This window comes from Mauremys reevesii, linkage group 13 (assembly GCF_016161935.1).
Source record: "Mauremys reevesii isolate NIE-2019 linkage group 13, ASM1616193v1, whole genome shotgun sequence".
Classification (NCBI taxonomy): domain Eukaryota; kingdom Metazoa; phylum Chordata; order Testudines; family Geoemydidae; genus Mauremys; species Mauremys reevesii.
Window position 1 is genome coordinate 2,962,153 of NC_052635.1, and position 16,711 is coordinate 2,978,863.

At 50.5% G+C, this 16,711-nt stretch overlaps 1 gene segment (V, D, J or C); it reads left to right on the forward strand.

The window, feature by feature from the left end:
• Positions 1 to 2,407: 2,407 nt before the first annotated feature.
• Positions 2,408 to 3,051, forward strand: LOC120380805. The segment is given in 2 exon segments: positions 2,408 to 2,494; positions 2,723 to 3,051. Coding segments are annotated over 2 exon segments (375 nt in total).
• Positions 3,052 to 16,711: the final 13,660 nt, after the last annotated feature.

The window sequence follows — 16,711 nt, forward strand, 5'->3', positions numbered from 1 at the left end:
ATAGATCATGTTGTTCTTCTCTGGGCTTTTTCTAATTTGTCCACCTCTTTCCTGAAATGTGGCACCCAGAACCAGAAACAATATTTCAATTGAGGCCTAATCAGTGTGGAGGAGAGCAGGAGAATTAAGTGGGTTGCTTATAACACTCTTGCTAATACATCCTAGAATGATTTTTGCTTTTTTTAAACAGTATTACATTGTTGACGCCTATCAAGCTTGTGATCCACTATGACCCCCAAATCCCTTTCTGCAATACTCCTTCCTAGGCAGTCATTTCCCATTTTGTATGTGTGCAAGTGATGGATCCTTCCTAAGTGGAGTACTTTGCATTTGTCCTTATTGAATTTCATCCTATTTACTTCAGACCATTTATCCAGTTTATCCAAATAATTTCGAATTTTAATCCTATCCTCCAAAGCACTTGCAACCCCTCCCATCTTGGTATCATCTGAAAACTTTATAAGTGTGCTCTCTATGACATTATCTAATTCACTGATGAAGATATTGAACAGAACCAGACCCAGAACTGATCCCTGCGGGCAGGGCCGGCTCTAGGTTTTTTGCAGAGCCAAGCAAAATAATTGTTGGCCATGCACCCCCCACCCCTTTTTCTTTGGCTTTTACACATTTGCACTTTGCAATGTTGTTGTTGTTCTGGTTTTTGGTTTTTGTTTGTTTGTTTTTGTTGTTGTTTTTTTTACTGGGTGCGGTACTGATGCAGCATTGGGCAACGACTGCACCTGAATCTGCTTGAGCCGGGTGTATCTGCCTGAATTTCTTATTGAGACAGAGGAGCTGAAAAGCCCCATGAGCCACCAGAGCGCCTGAGTAACTCGTGCCCCTGTGATACATGCGGGGGGGGGAATACAGACCAGAGAGGGGCATTTCAAGAGGCTTCAATCCCCGCGTGCTTTGCTGCCCCATGTCACGCCTGGGTCTCTTGAAGGGAGGCTCCGGGTTTGTGCAGCCGCGATCGGAGGCTGAGCGAGAGCCTCGAAAGGGGACAGTTATCTCCTGAGACAGCCCCTGGCTTTCCTGGGCATGCTCCGGGTTTCAGTCTTACTAGGAGCTGGGCTGCTGCTTCTGAGCGCTCTGCTCTTTCGCTCATTTAAAATGAGCCCGACGTTCCCCAAATCATTAACTGACACGGACAAGGAGCGCTGGAGAATTGCCCGCTGTCCGACGGGTGCTAATGCCGACACTGCCGCTCAGGGCCAGCTCCGGGGGTTTTACTCCCCCAAGGGGTGGGAGGGGAAAAAAAGCTGCGATTGGCACTTTGGCTGCAATTCTGCGGCAGGTCCTTCCCTCTGAGAGGGACCGAGAGACCCACCTCCGAAGAGCCCGATGTGCTGCCCCTTCCCCTTGGCCGCCCCAAGCACCTGCTTGCCGAGCTGGTGCCTGGAGCTGGTCCTGCTGCCGCTTGATCAAAGGGTCCGGTCATTATCTTTAAAAAGTTGTGCCTGAATGAAAGGATTTCTCCCGGCTCAGATTCATTTCCAAGGAGGCGGGGGCAGGAGAGAAGAAGGGGGAAAGCCGGGCTAACCCTTGGGGGGTTATTTCATGGCGCTCTCTCCTCACTGAGCGTCACTGGCTGTACTGACAGTGTTACTGGCCGCTTGGGGCTTCCTGCCTGGCCCTGGTAAGTTCTCGGTGATTTTCTCGCTGTTCCTCTGGGGACTCAGGCTTTAGGAACATGAAGTTGCTCTTGGCGAACTCCGGGGTCAGGCAGACTTTGTAGCAGTAGCCCGGAGGGCCACTGCCTGCCACATCCAGACAGTTGCTGGGCACTTTGTTGCCAGAGGAGAGCTGGGGCTTGATGTTGGAATTTTTGAAGACAGTGGCTGGAATGCCACCTCTGGGAAATCTGCCGCTCCAAGCACGTGCTTGCTTTACTGGTGCCTAAAGCCGGTCCTGCTAATATGGGATAGGATTTCAGAGATGGTTGTGAGAGAACTAAATGCCAAAATCCTACTGAATCTGGATGGCATTTGGGTCCCCAACTCCCTTGTGTTCTTTTGAAATACCAGCTAAAATTACAAGAGAAGGGGTCTGATTTCTCTTCTCCAAATATTCCTTCATTATTAAAATGGAGCCACCCCACATTTGTATTCGGCCAAGAATCTCAAAGACCTTTAAGGGTGTTAAATGATTAAATGTTATTCACTTAAAATGAGTTTGGGCATCCAAACACCATAGGCCGTTCCAGAGCTTCCTGAGCTGAATTCACAGTCTTACGTGGACACGCGTCCCAGGGAGAGACCCCCATGTGTAGGCAGAGCTCACACTCTGCCATCTCTTATATTGACATTGTGAAACCCACATGCAAACCTCTGTCCCTGATGGTTCCTGTTTAAATACAAACCCCTGATTGGAGGAGCCTCAAGTCTCCCCCCAGACATAGAACTGCCCGGGCCTGGCTGCTGGGGACAGTTTGGGCCTTCACTTAAGATGAACCTGCTGCTGATTTTCCTGTTCATGCTGGTGGCCCCTTTAGGTACGTGTCTATTGGGGGTCAGGAGGGTTCCTTACTGCAGCACCTGCAGAAGAGAAGATGCTCAAGGCAGCCTAAGGGAATGAGATGCCCGGATCCCAATGCAATCCAGTGGCAGTTGGGTGCCTCACTCCCTTAGGCATGATCTCAGGATGTTTAATTTTCTCATGTTCCCCGCTCCCAGGGGACAGGGGCCTGGCTCACTGGTTCATTTCTGTGTTTCCTTCCGAGGTGTCCTCTCCCAAGTGCAGCTGAAGGAAACGGGCCCGGGAGCGGTGAAACCCGGGGAGTCCCTGACACTCACTTGTACCATCTCCGGAGACTCGGTTTCTAGCACCAGCGCCACCTGGGCCTGGTTCCGGCAGCCCGCGGGGAAAGAGCCAGAACTGGTGGCACGCATATTGTATAGATCTAATAGTTGGCACACTGACTATGCCAGCTATCTGCAGAGCCGAGTGACCATCTCTGCAGACACCGCCAAGAACCAGTTCTCGCTGCAGCTCCGCTCGCTGACAGCTGCGGACACCGCCACCTATTACTGTGCCAGAGACACACAGTGACACAGAGCAAAGCAGGGCCTGGCACAAGAAGGGGAAGTGGATTCTGACCACTTAATTGTCACAATTTCAACTGAAAGAGCTGAGATGCTCCTCCACCACTGGCCCCCCAACCCCCTCCCCCCAAAAAAAACCCTCTCCATGTACATCAAAATAAAATGCAAAGGGGAGGTGGATAAGGAATCTGAGCGAACTTCTTATATCTCTGTGGACCAAGGTGCTGGCAGGAACAGGAGGATCATGAGCTTCAGTGACACTCATCAACCCCCTGTTGGCAATATTTCCAAAAGCACTACCAGCTCGTGTCCAGCAAAATGAAATATTATAGATCTTCTAAAGGCTTTGCGGACAAACACACAAACAAATCCAGTCTTTCCCCCACTGGATGGGAAAGAGAAATAGCGAAAGAGACAGGAAGGCACTGACTGAAAAATTGAGGGTTTTTTTTAGAGTTTCCAGGAGCACCTACTTGAATCGGGTTCATGAGGAGAATGAAGATGATGATGCTGACGGTGATGATGATAATAATAATGTTTGGGTTGGATCCTTGTGGCGGCCCTGGCCCCGCACTGCCCCTTTGTGGCAGGGGTGGGATGGGGTGTCGGAACCTTGCCACTCTCAAGTTCACGTGCCTGTCTCTCTGTGGCTGGCCGGTTGCAGCCTAATGATCTCCTTCCCCACAATCACCCCTTGGTCGGGGTAGTGGACCTAGTGGTTAGAGTCCAGGTAAATCAGGCCAAACGTCTAGGTGGGGTGGCCCAATGGCCAGGGTCCATATACATCCCCTCCCATGTGGGAGCAGTGTGGCCTAATGGCCAGAGTCCATACAATCCCCCTCACAAGCAGGGTAGTGCAGCCTAGCAGCCAGAGTCCAGATAACTCACCCCAAGTGTCAGGGCAGTGTGGAGCAGTGTGGCCTAATGGCAAGAGTCCATACAATCCACCTCACAAGCGGGATAGTGTGGCCTAGCGGCTGGAATCCAGGTAACTCACCCCAAGTGTCAGGGCAGTGCGGCCTAATGGCCAGAGTCCATACAATCCCCATGGGGTGTGGGAGGGTGGTAGGGGAGACCCAGGCCCATCCTCTCCACCAGGCCCTGGCCCAGGGTGCTTGCCACCAGCTCAGCGGGGATCAGCCCGCAACATGCCAAGTGTCTGTATGTCTCCTGCTCTGTTTTACCCACCTTCTGCATATATTTCATGTTATAGCTGTCTCGGATGATGACGCAACAAGTTAGTTTTCAGAACACTTTCACAGCAGAACTGACAAAATGCAAAGATGGTGCTGATGTGAGATTTCTAAAAATAGCTACAACACTAGACCCAAGGTTTAAGACAAAAGTTTTGGGGACAACTCTGCAATGTAGACATACCCTCAGATGTGGAAACTACAGAACCCGAACCATCAACGTTACCAAGCAGAACCCGTCATCAGCATGGAAGCTTGTCCTCCGGAACTGTGGTTGAAGCATGAAGGGACACATGAATCTTTGGCACATCTGGCACTTAAATATCTTGCAACGCCAGCTACAACAGTGCCATGTGAACACCTGCTCTCACTTTCAGGTGACATTGTAAACAAGAAGTAGGGAGCATTATCTCCTGCAAATTGTAACCTACCTTGTGTGTCTGAGTGATTCACTGACCAAAGGTAGGACTGAGTGGACTTGTAGTCTCTAAAGTTTTACATTGTTTTATTTTTGACTGCATTTTTAAAATAATTCTACATTTGTAAGTTCAACATTAATCATAAAGAGATTGCACTACAGGACTTATATGAGGTGAATTGGAAAATATTATTTTTTGTTTTTTTTGCATTTTTTTGTTTTAATTACAAATATTTGTAATTTAAAAGAACTATAATGTGAACACTGTACATTTTGTATTCTGTGGTGTAATGTCAAATAATATATTTGAAAATGTAGTAAACATCCAAAATATTTTAAATAAATGGTATTCTATTGTTGTTTAACAGTGCAATTAATCATACAATTAATCACGATTAATTTTTTAATCACTTGACAGCCATACAAGCAATATAATAAATCTCTACCGAACATGGGATAGGATGGCAGAGATGATTTAAGGGAGTTAAACACCAGATCCTACAGGATTATGATGACATTTCAGTTCCTAACTCCCTGGTGGTCTTTTCCCAACCAAAACCACTAGAGAAGAGTTATAGCTTCTCTTCTTCAAATATTCCTTCCTTCCTAGGAAGGCGCTGTCCTGCACTTGTATTCGGCTGACAATTTCAAAGACCCTTAAACGTGCTAAATGACCAAACACCCTTGCTGAGCAGAACTCACTGCCTGAGGGGGACACGCGTCCCAGGGAGAGATCCCCATGTGTAGACAGAGCTCACACCCTGCCAGCTCTTCTGGTCACGTGTGAAACTCGCCTGCAAATCCCTGCTCCGGAGGGTTCCTGTTTAAATCCGGCCCGCTGATTGGAGGAGCCTCAGAGTCCCCCCAGACACAGAACCAGGGCCGCCCAGAGGGGGGGGGCAAGAGGGGCAAGTTGCCCCAGGCCCCGCGTCCCGCAGGGGCCCCCACGAGTGTTTTCCGGGGCCCCTGCGGCTCCGGTTGAGCTCCCGCAGGCATGACTGCGGAGGGGGCGCTCGTCCCGCGGCTCGGCTGGACCTCCCGCAGGGATGACTGCGGCAGGTCAAGCGGAGCCGCGGGACCACGGCACCCGCCGCAGTCACTCGTCCCGGGCTCCGGTCGACCTGCCGCAGTCATGCCTGCGGGAGCTCAACCGGAGCCAAATGCCGCCCCCCAGGGAAAGGGCCGCCCCACGCGCCTGAGCGGGGGCCCCCCGCCGCCGAAGACCCCGGGCCCCCGGAATTCTCTGGGCGGCCCTGCACAGAACTGCCCGGGCTTGCTGCTGGGGACACTTTGCACCTTCACTTAAGATGAACCTGCTGCTGATTTTCCTGTTCATGCTGGAGGCTCCTTCAGGTACGTGTCTAGTGGGGGTCAGGAGGGTTCCTTGCTGCAGTGACTGCAGAAGAGGAGATGTTCAAGGCAGACTAAGGGAATGAGATAACCGGATCCCAATGCAATTCAGTGGCATTTGGGTGTCTCGCTAACTTAGGCGCAGTCTCAGGGTGTTTTATTTTCACGTTCCCCGCTCCCAGGGGACAGGGGCCTGGCTCACTGATTCATTTCTGTGTTTCCTTCCCAGGTGTCCTTTCCCAAGTGCAGCTGCGGGAAACAGGTCTGGGAGCGGTGAAACCCGGGGAGTCCCTGACACTCACTTGAACCATCTCCGGAGACTCGGTTTCTAGCATCAGCGTCGCCTGGACCTGGTTCCGGCAGCCCGTGGGGAAAGAGCTGGAATGGATGGGACGCGCATTCTATAGCTCCCCCAGGTGGTACACTCACTGCACCGGCGCTCTGCACCGTCCAGTGACCCTTACACAAGACACTTCTAAGAATCAGGTCTCCCTGCAGCTTAGGGTGACCAGATCAGAGGGATGAAATATCGGGACGCAAGGGGGGAAGCAAAAAAAAAAAAAAAAAAAAAGGGCGGCGGGGAAAAAAAACAAACAAAAAAACCCCAACAGCAGTTTCACAGGGGCCGCGCCACGGGATCGCACACAGCACCCCGGCAGCGCGCGCTGCCCTCCCCGCGGAGCCTCCTGCCCCCCAGCCTGCCCCAGGCACATGTGGCATGTCCCGCTGCCGGTGGGGAGCCCCGCACCTCTCCCGCTCGGCTGTACTCCAGCGGCTCCTTCCTGGCCGTGACGGGGAAGTTTATGGGTTCGGGGTCCCTAACCGGCTCCTCGCCCCTGTCCCCCGGCCGCCCCACCTGGGACAAGTCTCACCCCCGCAGCCCCCCTCTGCCGCATGTCTCCGGCGGCCCACGCCCCCGGGCCGCGCTGCCCCCGGACCCACTGCGCTACCCCACGGGCTGCAGGGCTGGAGCACTGCAGCGCTCCCGGCCCCATCTGGCCATGGCTCGTGTGCCCAGGCTGCTGCATGGGGGCGTCTCCTCCCCAGGCCCAGCTCAGGATCCAATGGGGCCGTCAGGGGGCGAGGCTGGGGGCAGGGATTTGGGGAGGGATCTAATGGGGGAAGGAGGGGTCAGGGCGGGGGTGGGGGCGAAAGCCCCTCCAGGCTCCACCTGTGCGCCGGAGCAGAGGGCAAAATTGTTTGTTTGTCCGTCCAGTGTCCCGACTGAACATCGGTCCGGACGCGGGACAAACAAGCAAATATTGGGACAGTACTGATAAAATCGGGACGTCTGGTCACCCTACTGCAGCTCCGCTCGCTGACAGCTGCAGACACCGCCATCCATTACTGCACCAGAGGCAACGCTTGGGGACACACGAGCAGGCAGCCGTACGGAAAGGGGAAGTGTTTCTGAATAGTGCAATGAGGCGCTGAGTACAGTGGGGAGACTCCCAGCGTGGTTCTGCATCGCCCTTACCCAGGTCTTGTCATCTGCAAATTGTAATGGAAAAGGGAGATTGTAACTTGACTCTTGAAATCAGTTAGCGCCTCCATTCAGTCTGAGTTCCTCTGCAGAGGTGGGCATGTTCAAGGGAGAACAATGGGGGGATAAGGAATAGAACTGCTTTCAGAACACAGTAGCAATCAAACAACGTGTGTTCCTTCCGCCTGATAACATAGATGTCAAATTCCTGTAACACAGAAAGTGAAAAATCCACAGTAAACATATTTATTAAAAATATCTAGAATATCCTGTACAATTCATAAACTCGTCTGTGCGCATCTGATTTTTCATTACACGCCTGATGATAAGAAAGAAAGAAAGAAAGAAAGAAAGAAAGAAAGAAAGAAAGTGAATGGAGATTCATCCACTTTGACTCCAACGGAATTACCACTGATTTACACCAAAGGTGAATGAGAGGAGAAATAACCCATTTTCTATAGTATTCATACATGTGTAGATTAACATAATCTTACAATCAAATGATCGTTCGTGGTGATAAAACCTTGGCCCTCATGATCTCCTGCAGCAATGAGTTACACGGGTAAATTGTGCAAAAGTCTGTGGAAAAGTATTCCTTTGAAAGAAGAGAAAAAATAGTTTGAGACAAACACTTTCAGTGACGATTCTGGCCTTTATAAATAGTTTTCAGCATCATGGGCCAGATTTTAAATGGTGTTTAGTAGCTGTCACGGAGTCGCTGGGTAATGCTCTGGAACTGCTTCCCACAAGCCAGGCAGGACTCTGGGGAGCCTCCTCTCCCTCGGAGCAGCCTGTCTACAGGGCAAGAAGCTCCCACGGCTTCACCTCCTGGGTCTCTCCTAGGAGCATTCAGCATCCTCTGCCCCTCCGTGCGCTTCCCCCAGCGAGTCCGCCCAGGCGGGGTCCTGGGGGGGGCACGGGGTCTTGCCCCCCCACTGCGCAGGCAGACGTGACTCTCAGACAGCCAGTAACACAGAGGTTTATTAGATGACAGGAACAGGGTCTAAAACAGAGCTTGTAGGTGCAGAGACCGGTACCCCTCAGCCGGGTCCATTCTGGGGGCAGTAAGCCAGACCCCCACGTCTGCCCTCACTCCTCATCCCCAGACAGCCCCAAACTGAAAACCCCTCCAGCCCCTCCTCTGCTCAGCTCCTTTACTGGGCCAGGAGGTCACCTGACCTCTTTGTTCTCCCACACCTTTAGCATCCCCTTGCAGGGGGGAAGGGCCTGGCCATTAGTTGCTAGGCAACAGAGGGTCGGCTAGAAACTGAGCCCCCCCCCCACAGTATTCAGAGGGCACATTAAGAACAGTCCCACTTCGTGACAGGTGCCTAAAATGCAGATATGCATCTAGTAGCAGTCCTGACAGAAAGTCTGGGCTACGCACCAAACTCCCTCCGAGTGCTACTCCGTAGGCCCCTAACTACACTTTGTGCTTGAAGCCCACAACTCTGAAATGTATTTTCTCCTTCTATGAGGGCATATCCCAGAGGAAGCATCTTCTTTAAACTGATATCCTCCCTCTCGAACCCTTTAAATTCTCTTCACCATTGAGTGAAAACCCCGTGTACACCTCTGCCCCCAGTGAGTCCCTGTTTAAACACAAGGCTCTGATCCTAGATACTCCAATGTTCATTCAGGAATATGTCGTCCAGAACCTGGAGCACAAATCTTCCACAGTAACTGTACATAAATATAAAATCCCTCCAGACTTCAATCTTCTATTAGCTATTCCTTCACATGTGTATTGGGAAAAATAGGGAGAGAATCGTTTCTCTCTATAACTGGGTCTTTCGCTCAGATATTTGCTTCTTCTTTACTCCCCGAAAAGTGTCCTGTCTGCAATCCAGTTGGTCTAGTCCGTGCCAAGAATCACAGAATCCTAGAACTGTAGGGCTGGAGCGGATCTCCAGGGGTCACCTGGCCCATCGCCCCAGGCTGAGGCAGGGCCACGTACACCCAGAGATTGGGGAAGGGAGAAGAGAACCTCACGCTGACCTGGGATGTCTCAAACCTTCCCAGCACTCAGAGTTATCACTCTTGGAATTGGGTCTGGCTGCGAAGGGACTGCAATGGATAGACCACATGAAGGATGGGGAGAGATTGCGTTTATTCCCAAGATTGGAGAGGTCGAATCATCATCTCTACAGACACACCCAAGAACCACCTCTCCCTGCAGCCTTTGGCAATACCCGAGAGCTGATGCTCATACCGAGCCCTGCACATGCCCTGAGCCACCTGGGTCATTCCAAATTCTTTTGGACAATCCTATGATTCAAAATCTGTAACTGTAGATCTGACTCGTATGTCTCCTTTGTGTAAGGCCCAGAGCGTTCTCATTTCCCTTTCAACCCCTCGTCTCCCTTATATCCCCTGATCGACACCTGCATGCAAATCCCTGCCCACGTGTGTCCTGTATAAACACAGGCTCCTGGAGGCAGAAAGCTCAGATTCTCTGGTGTTTCGGAGAGAGGCTCTACAATGATGAAGCCGTTACTTGTGTTCCTTCTCCTGCTGGCCACCCCCTCGTGTGAGTGTTGGGTGGGACCGATCTGCACAGCAGCGGGAGATGAATGGGTTGTGGGATGAATTCACACGGCTCTGTCTTTTCCCCAGGGGTCCTCTCACAAGTGCAGCTGGTGGAGTCAGGGCCCGGGACTGTTAAACCCTCAGCGACTCTCAGCCTCACCTGCTCCATCTCAGGCGCCTCCTCGGACACCCTGGGCAGTAATTGCTGCTGGTGGCACTGGATCCGGCAGAGTCCCGGGAAAGGGCTGGAATGGATCGGGCGTATAGCTCAAGGGGGAAGCACAAACTACGCCGCTTCCCTCCAGAGTCGCACCACCATCTCCGTGAACCCTGCCAAGAACCAGTTCTCCCTGGAGCTCCGCTGGCTGACAGCTGCAGACACCGGCACCTATTACTGCGCTAGATACACAATGACACAGAGCAGAGCAGGGACCCGTACAAAAAGGGGAAGCGGATTCTTAGCAGCGCAGAGAGACCGGTTTAACTCACCAATACTGAGGTGGGGGGTGAATCTAGCCCTGCACTAGCCTGCTGCGGTCTAACTGTTCGCGTGTATCCTCATGACCCGGATTAAGAGCTCGCCAGAGCGCTCTGAGCTACTCCGCGTTCAAAGGGGACCGGATCAAAGCGTTCTAAGGAGCTATGAATGCAAATCTCCACGGTGCGCACCAGCAATTAGGCCACAACGTGCTATAGCGGGATCGATTCACACCCCCACCTGGCTGCCATCCATTCGTTCCTGTAGACAAACCAGATATGGGGTTTCCCCAACTAGAATCCACTCAAATCGAAAGGAAATTCGCAGGGGAGGTTGGTGGAGTTGAAGGACGAGGAATCCCAGGGAACCGTCTTGGATTTTGTGCCCAACGCCATACCGTAGACTTTGGGTTTGGGAGATGCTTCCTCGCCCCAGTGGTGGGAACACACCCGCCATCCAACTTGTGAAAAACCAGCCCAACTGCCAAGGGACTTTTCAGTATATAAGGACATAATTCCAGTCGGGTCCATAAGTGCTGGAACTAGGGGTGCTGCCACGCCCCCTGACTTGAAGTGGTTTCCGTCATATACAGGATTTACAGTTTGCTTTAATGGCTCTCTGCGCCTCCACTATGCAAATTATCCCAGAGCCCCGGGTCCGGTCAGCTTTCCAAAGGGGTTTAGGGGCCTAGTGGGACTCCCAAAAGCATCTAAGCACCTAATTACCATTGAAATTAATCAGTTTTTGGCATCTAGATGCTATTGAAAATCCCTCTGGGCACCTAAATACCTTTAAAAATCTGGCCCTAAGGGCTCCAGTGTCCTGCACTTAACAGCAAGACAACGTTCCCGGGAAAGTTTACACGGAAGGGGAAGCAAGAGTCAGCAGGAGGACCAGCATGGTGGTTTCCCTGCGGAGGGAGGCAGGAAAAGCAAAGCCAGGTCTCTTACTGTACAGTGGGATTTCCCCACCTAATTCCCTGGGAACAGCTCCTAATGATCAACGGGGTTTTAGCTCTGCTTCCTTCTGATCTGGGGGCGGGGGGGGGGGGCAAGACACAGGGCGTGGAGTCACGCTTGGAAGAGGCTACAGTAATAGGGGACTGTTCACACCCTAGACGCAGAAGCGCCGAGGGACACACCAGCACTGGGTAACTCCACATCCTCCAGGAACACCCTGAAAACAATCAAGAATTTCCACTTCCACCGAGCACGAGCCATTCCACGGTATCACTACAGGGGGAGAATAGTTCTACCTACCGCACCGCTTCCGCCAGCGAGCCCCGACCCCCCTTTACAGGCTTTTTAATCGCTTATATCCTCCCTGGGAAACCCGCGTGCAAATCCCTACGGGGGGGGGGGGGTCCTGTTTAAATACCAACCCCTGACTCTAGGAGCCTCAGTTTCTCCCCAGACAGTGAATTGCGCGTTCCTATCTTCAAATGTCAAACCGGGGCCGTTACCTCTGGAATCATGATCCAACTATAGACACCTACGTAAAGGGGCCGCTCGGCCTGTGGAACAAACCCAGCCGCAAGTTCACAAGGGTGGAAGATAGCTGCTACTCGTTCAAAAAGAGAGAACACCGGCTGCGTTCCTACTTGTTTCTTTGGAGGGATGTAGACTTGTTCTCCGTTGCTGTGCCTCCTTTGCAGTCCTTTCCAAGTTGCAAAGGAAGGGGAAGATTTTATTACTGGCTCTTGCAATCAGTCAGCCAGTGACTCCATTCCCTCTGGTTTCTTTGTGGGAAATGGGGACCATAGATAGGAGAAAACTGTCCTTTTATTAAAAAAAACCCACCGAGGCTCATAACTAGAAAACTAGCCCTATTCCTGCTAGCTGACCTAAATAACTCTGCCTCCTGTAACATAATAGGTCAACAAATGCGGTAAATATATGTATGGGGAAAAATTAGGAGGTTCTTCAAAAATATGAGCACCTTTATATGCGTCTGATTTTCCTTACCCGTGTTATGTTGTGGGGGAGGAGAGAAATGTAGGGAAAGAAAGAAAGAAAATCAAAATATAGCCGGAAAATCCCTTGTAGAGAAAGTGCCTTGAGTTTTGGCAATAGGGGGCAGTATTGTTATAAAACAAAGAGATGGTCTATGGAAAGCAGGAACCGGATAGTACATGTGTGACTTTGCACTCTATGATTTTATAAAAATATGCTAATGAGTGTGAATATGATGTAACTGGAATATGCTTCATGGAAAGGGTCTCTTGTAAGTTATCATTACAAAACTTATAATCTACTGAATGTGTTCATCCTATTTGTATGAATGTATCATTCTTGTAACTCTGATGGCTTATTGTAATTATGCAAAGTGTGGGCCATTAATGGGGGTTTGGAATCTTGAAGGCTCCCATTAACCAGGACGATTGACTGTAGAGGGCTCTGTTTACTTGTAAGTCTTCCTGTAGATCAGGGTTTCTCAAACAGGGGTCGCTGCTTGTGTAGGGAAAGCTCCTGGCTAGCCTGGCAGGTTTGTTTACCTGCCCCGTCTACAGGTCCGGCCGATTGCAGCTCGTGTTGGCCCAGAGCAATGTACCGTGGCCAGTGGGAGCCGCGATCGGCTGGACCTGCAGAGGGGGCAGGTAAACCAGCCAGCCAGCCAGGGGCTTTCCCTACACAAGCGGTGACCCCAGTTTGAGAAATCCTGCAAAAGGGGGACTTGAGTGACACATAGGTTTGGGCACACACGTGAATTTCACTCACAGTGAGGGGTCTGGGAGATTGTAGAAATGTCTCCCCAGTAGAAGGGGCAGGTTGCCAGAGGTTCATAAACCTTTTTCCTGGTCTCCCTGTCCATGAGTGAATGTCACCCTGAGAGCTGCTAGCTTTCAGCTTCTTTTCATGTCTGATACAGAGGTGTGGAAATTTTCATGCAAATTCACCTCTCTGACTTCCCTGACTCAAATGTACACACACACACACACACACACACACACACACACACACACACACACACACACACACAGAGCCGCCCGTTATAAATTACTGGACCTGCGCTGCCAACTCATATTTCCTTTGTGCTATATAGTCTGGGGGAAATATGGAACAGTTGCTGCTCATTTTACTTCCTTTCCTTACCCTGACCGCTTGTGAGTATCCAGTGCGGGCGGGGGTGGACTATCAGGAGGGTTATTACTCCAGGGGTGTCGGAAGGGGATGCACTTCTTCCAGAGTGACCTATTTATATGGGAGAAGCTGCAGCGCCATTGAGAAGGGAAATCAGGAAAGTAACAGAAATACTTCTCTGGTGGTCTGTATTTACTGAGGGACAACAACCCATCCTAAACTCTCAACTACTGAGGGACAATCTCCACTCATTGTTATATTTGCTTTCTACAACCAACTCTCTGTGCAACTTTCATGAGTGATGAACCCGAAAATTTGGATGCTAATCCCTAAACTGTATCCTTAAATGTATTGCTCTCAATGTGGGTTGTTGCTGATGATGTACTATATGTATTGTATGACTTTCAAACCAAACTTTGTACTTTTGGATTATTTAAACCTTATTACACCCAGACGTACAGACACAATTTCCTTAACCTGTATATTGTATAATTTTGACATTCGCTTTAATACAGTTTTTAATCCGTGTCCCCTTTCTAGGTGTCCTCTCCGAAGTAAAGCTGGTTCAGTCTGGTCCTGGAACCGTGAAGCCCTCAGAATCTCTCCAGCTGACATGTGCCGCCTCTGGTTTCTCCATTGCCGGTAGCGGTTACGCTTGACACTGGGTCCGACAGGCTCCTGGCAAAGGGCTGGAATGGCTGGGTTACATCAATGTGTATTACTCCACCTCCGGCTCCATCCCCTCCCTCCAGAGCCGAATCTCCATCACCACCGACAATTCCAAGAACGAGCTGTACCTGCAGCTCCGCTCGCTGACAGCTGCCGACACCGCCGCCTATTACTGCGCCCGGCAGTGACACAGTGACACGGAGCCCAGCAGGGACCTGTACAAAAAGGGGAAGCAGATTCTCAGTGGTGCGTCTGATAGTCACATGCGCAGCCAACCCAAAAAACACCTCATGTATTGACTATATAATTGGCTTTGAAAGAGAGACAATGTAGGCAGTGGTGCCCACCTCTCTTCAGAACTGCTTCGCAAAGCTCACTTCCCTTGTCCATCTCACTCTGCTCTTTTCACCCCTCCCCTGGATCCCTGTTCTCGCTGGCATCAGACTCACCTGTCTTGGGGAAAGTTTCATTGTAAAGCTTTTCCCTGTCAGTGGCGCTAGGGGAGTAGCGATAAACAGCACCGAGGGAAGTCTGAGAAATAACATGAACGTCTGGGGTTTAAAGGGTTTGTGGATCCCGGACTGAGACTTCACTTTTCAGGGGGTGGGTGGGACAGGAACCTCCACGCTACAGAAACACAATGAAACGCGGAGCAGGCAAGAGGATGGACAAGCAGCTGTATCGGTCTTTCACACTCTGCCTGGTGAAGAATATTTGCCTTCCAGCACCATCCAAAAGAACCAAGCTTATGTTACCTGCTTATACCCTGCACTTCTCACAGCTGCCATGCGGCGGCAGTGTTGGATCGATAATAAACCGCAGTCCTGCAGGGACATTCCTGAAATGGAAATAAATTCACGTTACCCGGAGAGGGTGTCTCTGGGGCTGGGGAATGAGCTTTTCTAAAAGGGCCGCGTTCCTCTTTACCTCCTGGTTTCCGCTGGGCTTCTCATATGCTGGAGCTAGAGAACCCCAACCCTGACTTTTGTGCGTACCCAGCGCTTGTATTCCCTGGCTCCAGAAAAAGTCTGTCCCCCCTGAAAAGATACTAGTATTCTTACGAGGTAGGAGTGGGGTTTTTCAAAAGCGCCTAAGAGAGATGGGTGCCCATATGGCATCCAAATCCAATGGGAGCTGGATATCGAATTTTCTTGGGGTTGTTTGAAAATCCCAGTCTAGAAGCTTCTCTCTTCACACACACCATGAGAACAATCTCTGTCAGTGTGAGAAAGCAATTACAACGAGAAGAAACGCTGCTAATGGTGATTGGTTTAAATACTATTCATCCATGTGGAGGTTACTAGAAATTATTTAAACAGTATGAGGAGGTGCTGCTGCTGCTGTGTGTGTGTGTGTGTGTGTGTGTGTGTGTGTGTGTGTGTGTGTGTGTGTGTGTGTGTGTGTGTGTGTGTGTGTGTGTGTGATATTGGTCTGGCTGTGTATATCTCTATTGTAGAGTTGTGGAGAGTTCGTTGTGCAGGTGCTGTATGTGTAGCTCTGGTTGCTGTTGTTGGGATGCAGCTGTGTGTGTTAATAGGAAGGGGGCGGGAAGGACACCTGTGGAACAAAGTAGTCACCATTCTGCAGGAGAAAGGAGAGGAAGTCACCCCCAATGGGCAGGGCAGCTAACTGGGAGTCAGAAGATCTGTGTTCTAGTCTAGGCTTGGCACTAGAGATCAGGAGCCCTGGATTCCAGTCCTGACTCTCATATTGCTGTGCTGCTTGGCTGTGTTGTGTACATAGGGACACTCGGGAAAATCCTCCCTTAAGGGAATTCGGGCCACTTTTCTTCTGAATGAGAGCATCCACACGCAGGGGTTTAATGCATGTTCTCGTCACGCCTTTAGTTAAATAACCTTAACTTTTCTGAACACCATCATGTAGAAAGACCCTAGGCTCTTCTGTAAATCTCACCTTAGCTTCTCAGGGACTTGGATGTTTTGGAAAATCCCACCTTAAACTAACTATAAAAATGGGACTGAGATGCCTGCAGCACAAGATACAGCAGGGATTGTAAAAGCCTATGGGAATTAGATGCCCAACTGCCCTTGACAGACAGTTCCCTTATGCTCCATTCACACCCTCTCCAATTATTCTTTTTATCTCCTTATTCTCCTCCCAATGGAAGAGTCCCATTCATTTCCAAGGGCCCAGTGTCCAGTCTTTGAAATACTGAGCCTGATTCTCCTCTCACATACACAGGCGTAAGTCTGGACCAACTCCATTAAAGTCCAGGCAGTTCCACTGCTGTAAAACTGGTGTATGCAAAAGAGAAGAATCAGCCCCTTTATATTTTGCTCATCATTTTTCTTTGTGCATTTTCCTCCTTTGTTTTATATTCATTGTTAAAGTTTCGGCCTGAAATTTTCTAAGCCACTAAAGGATTTGGACACTCACTTGTTTTCCGGAAGGAATTGAGCGTTCAAAGCCTCTAGGCAGCTTCATGAATCTTAACTTCTTTGTTTAT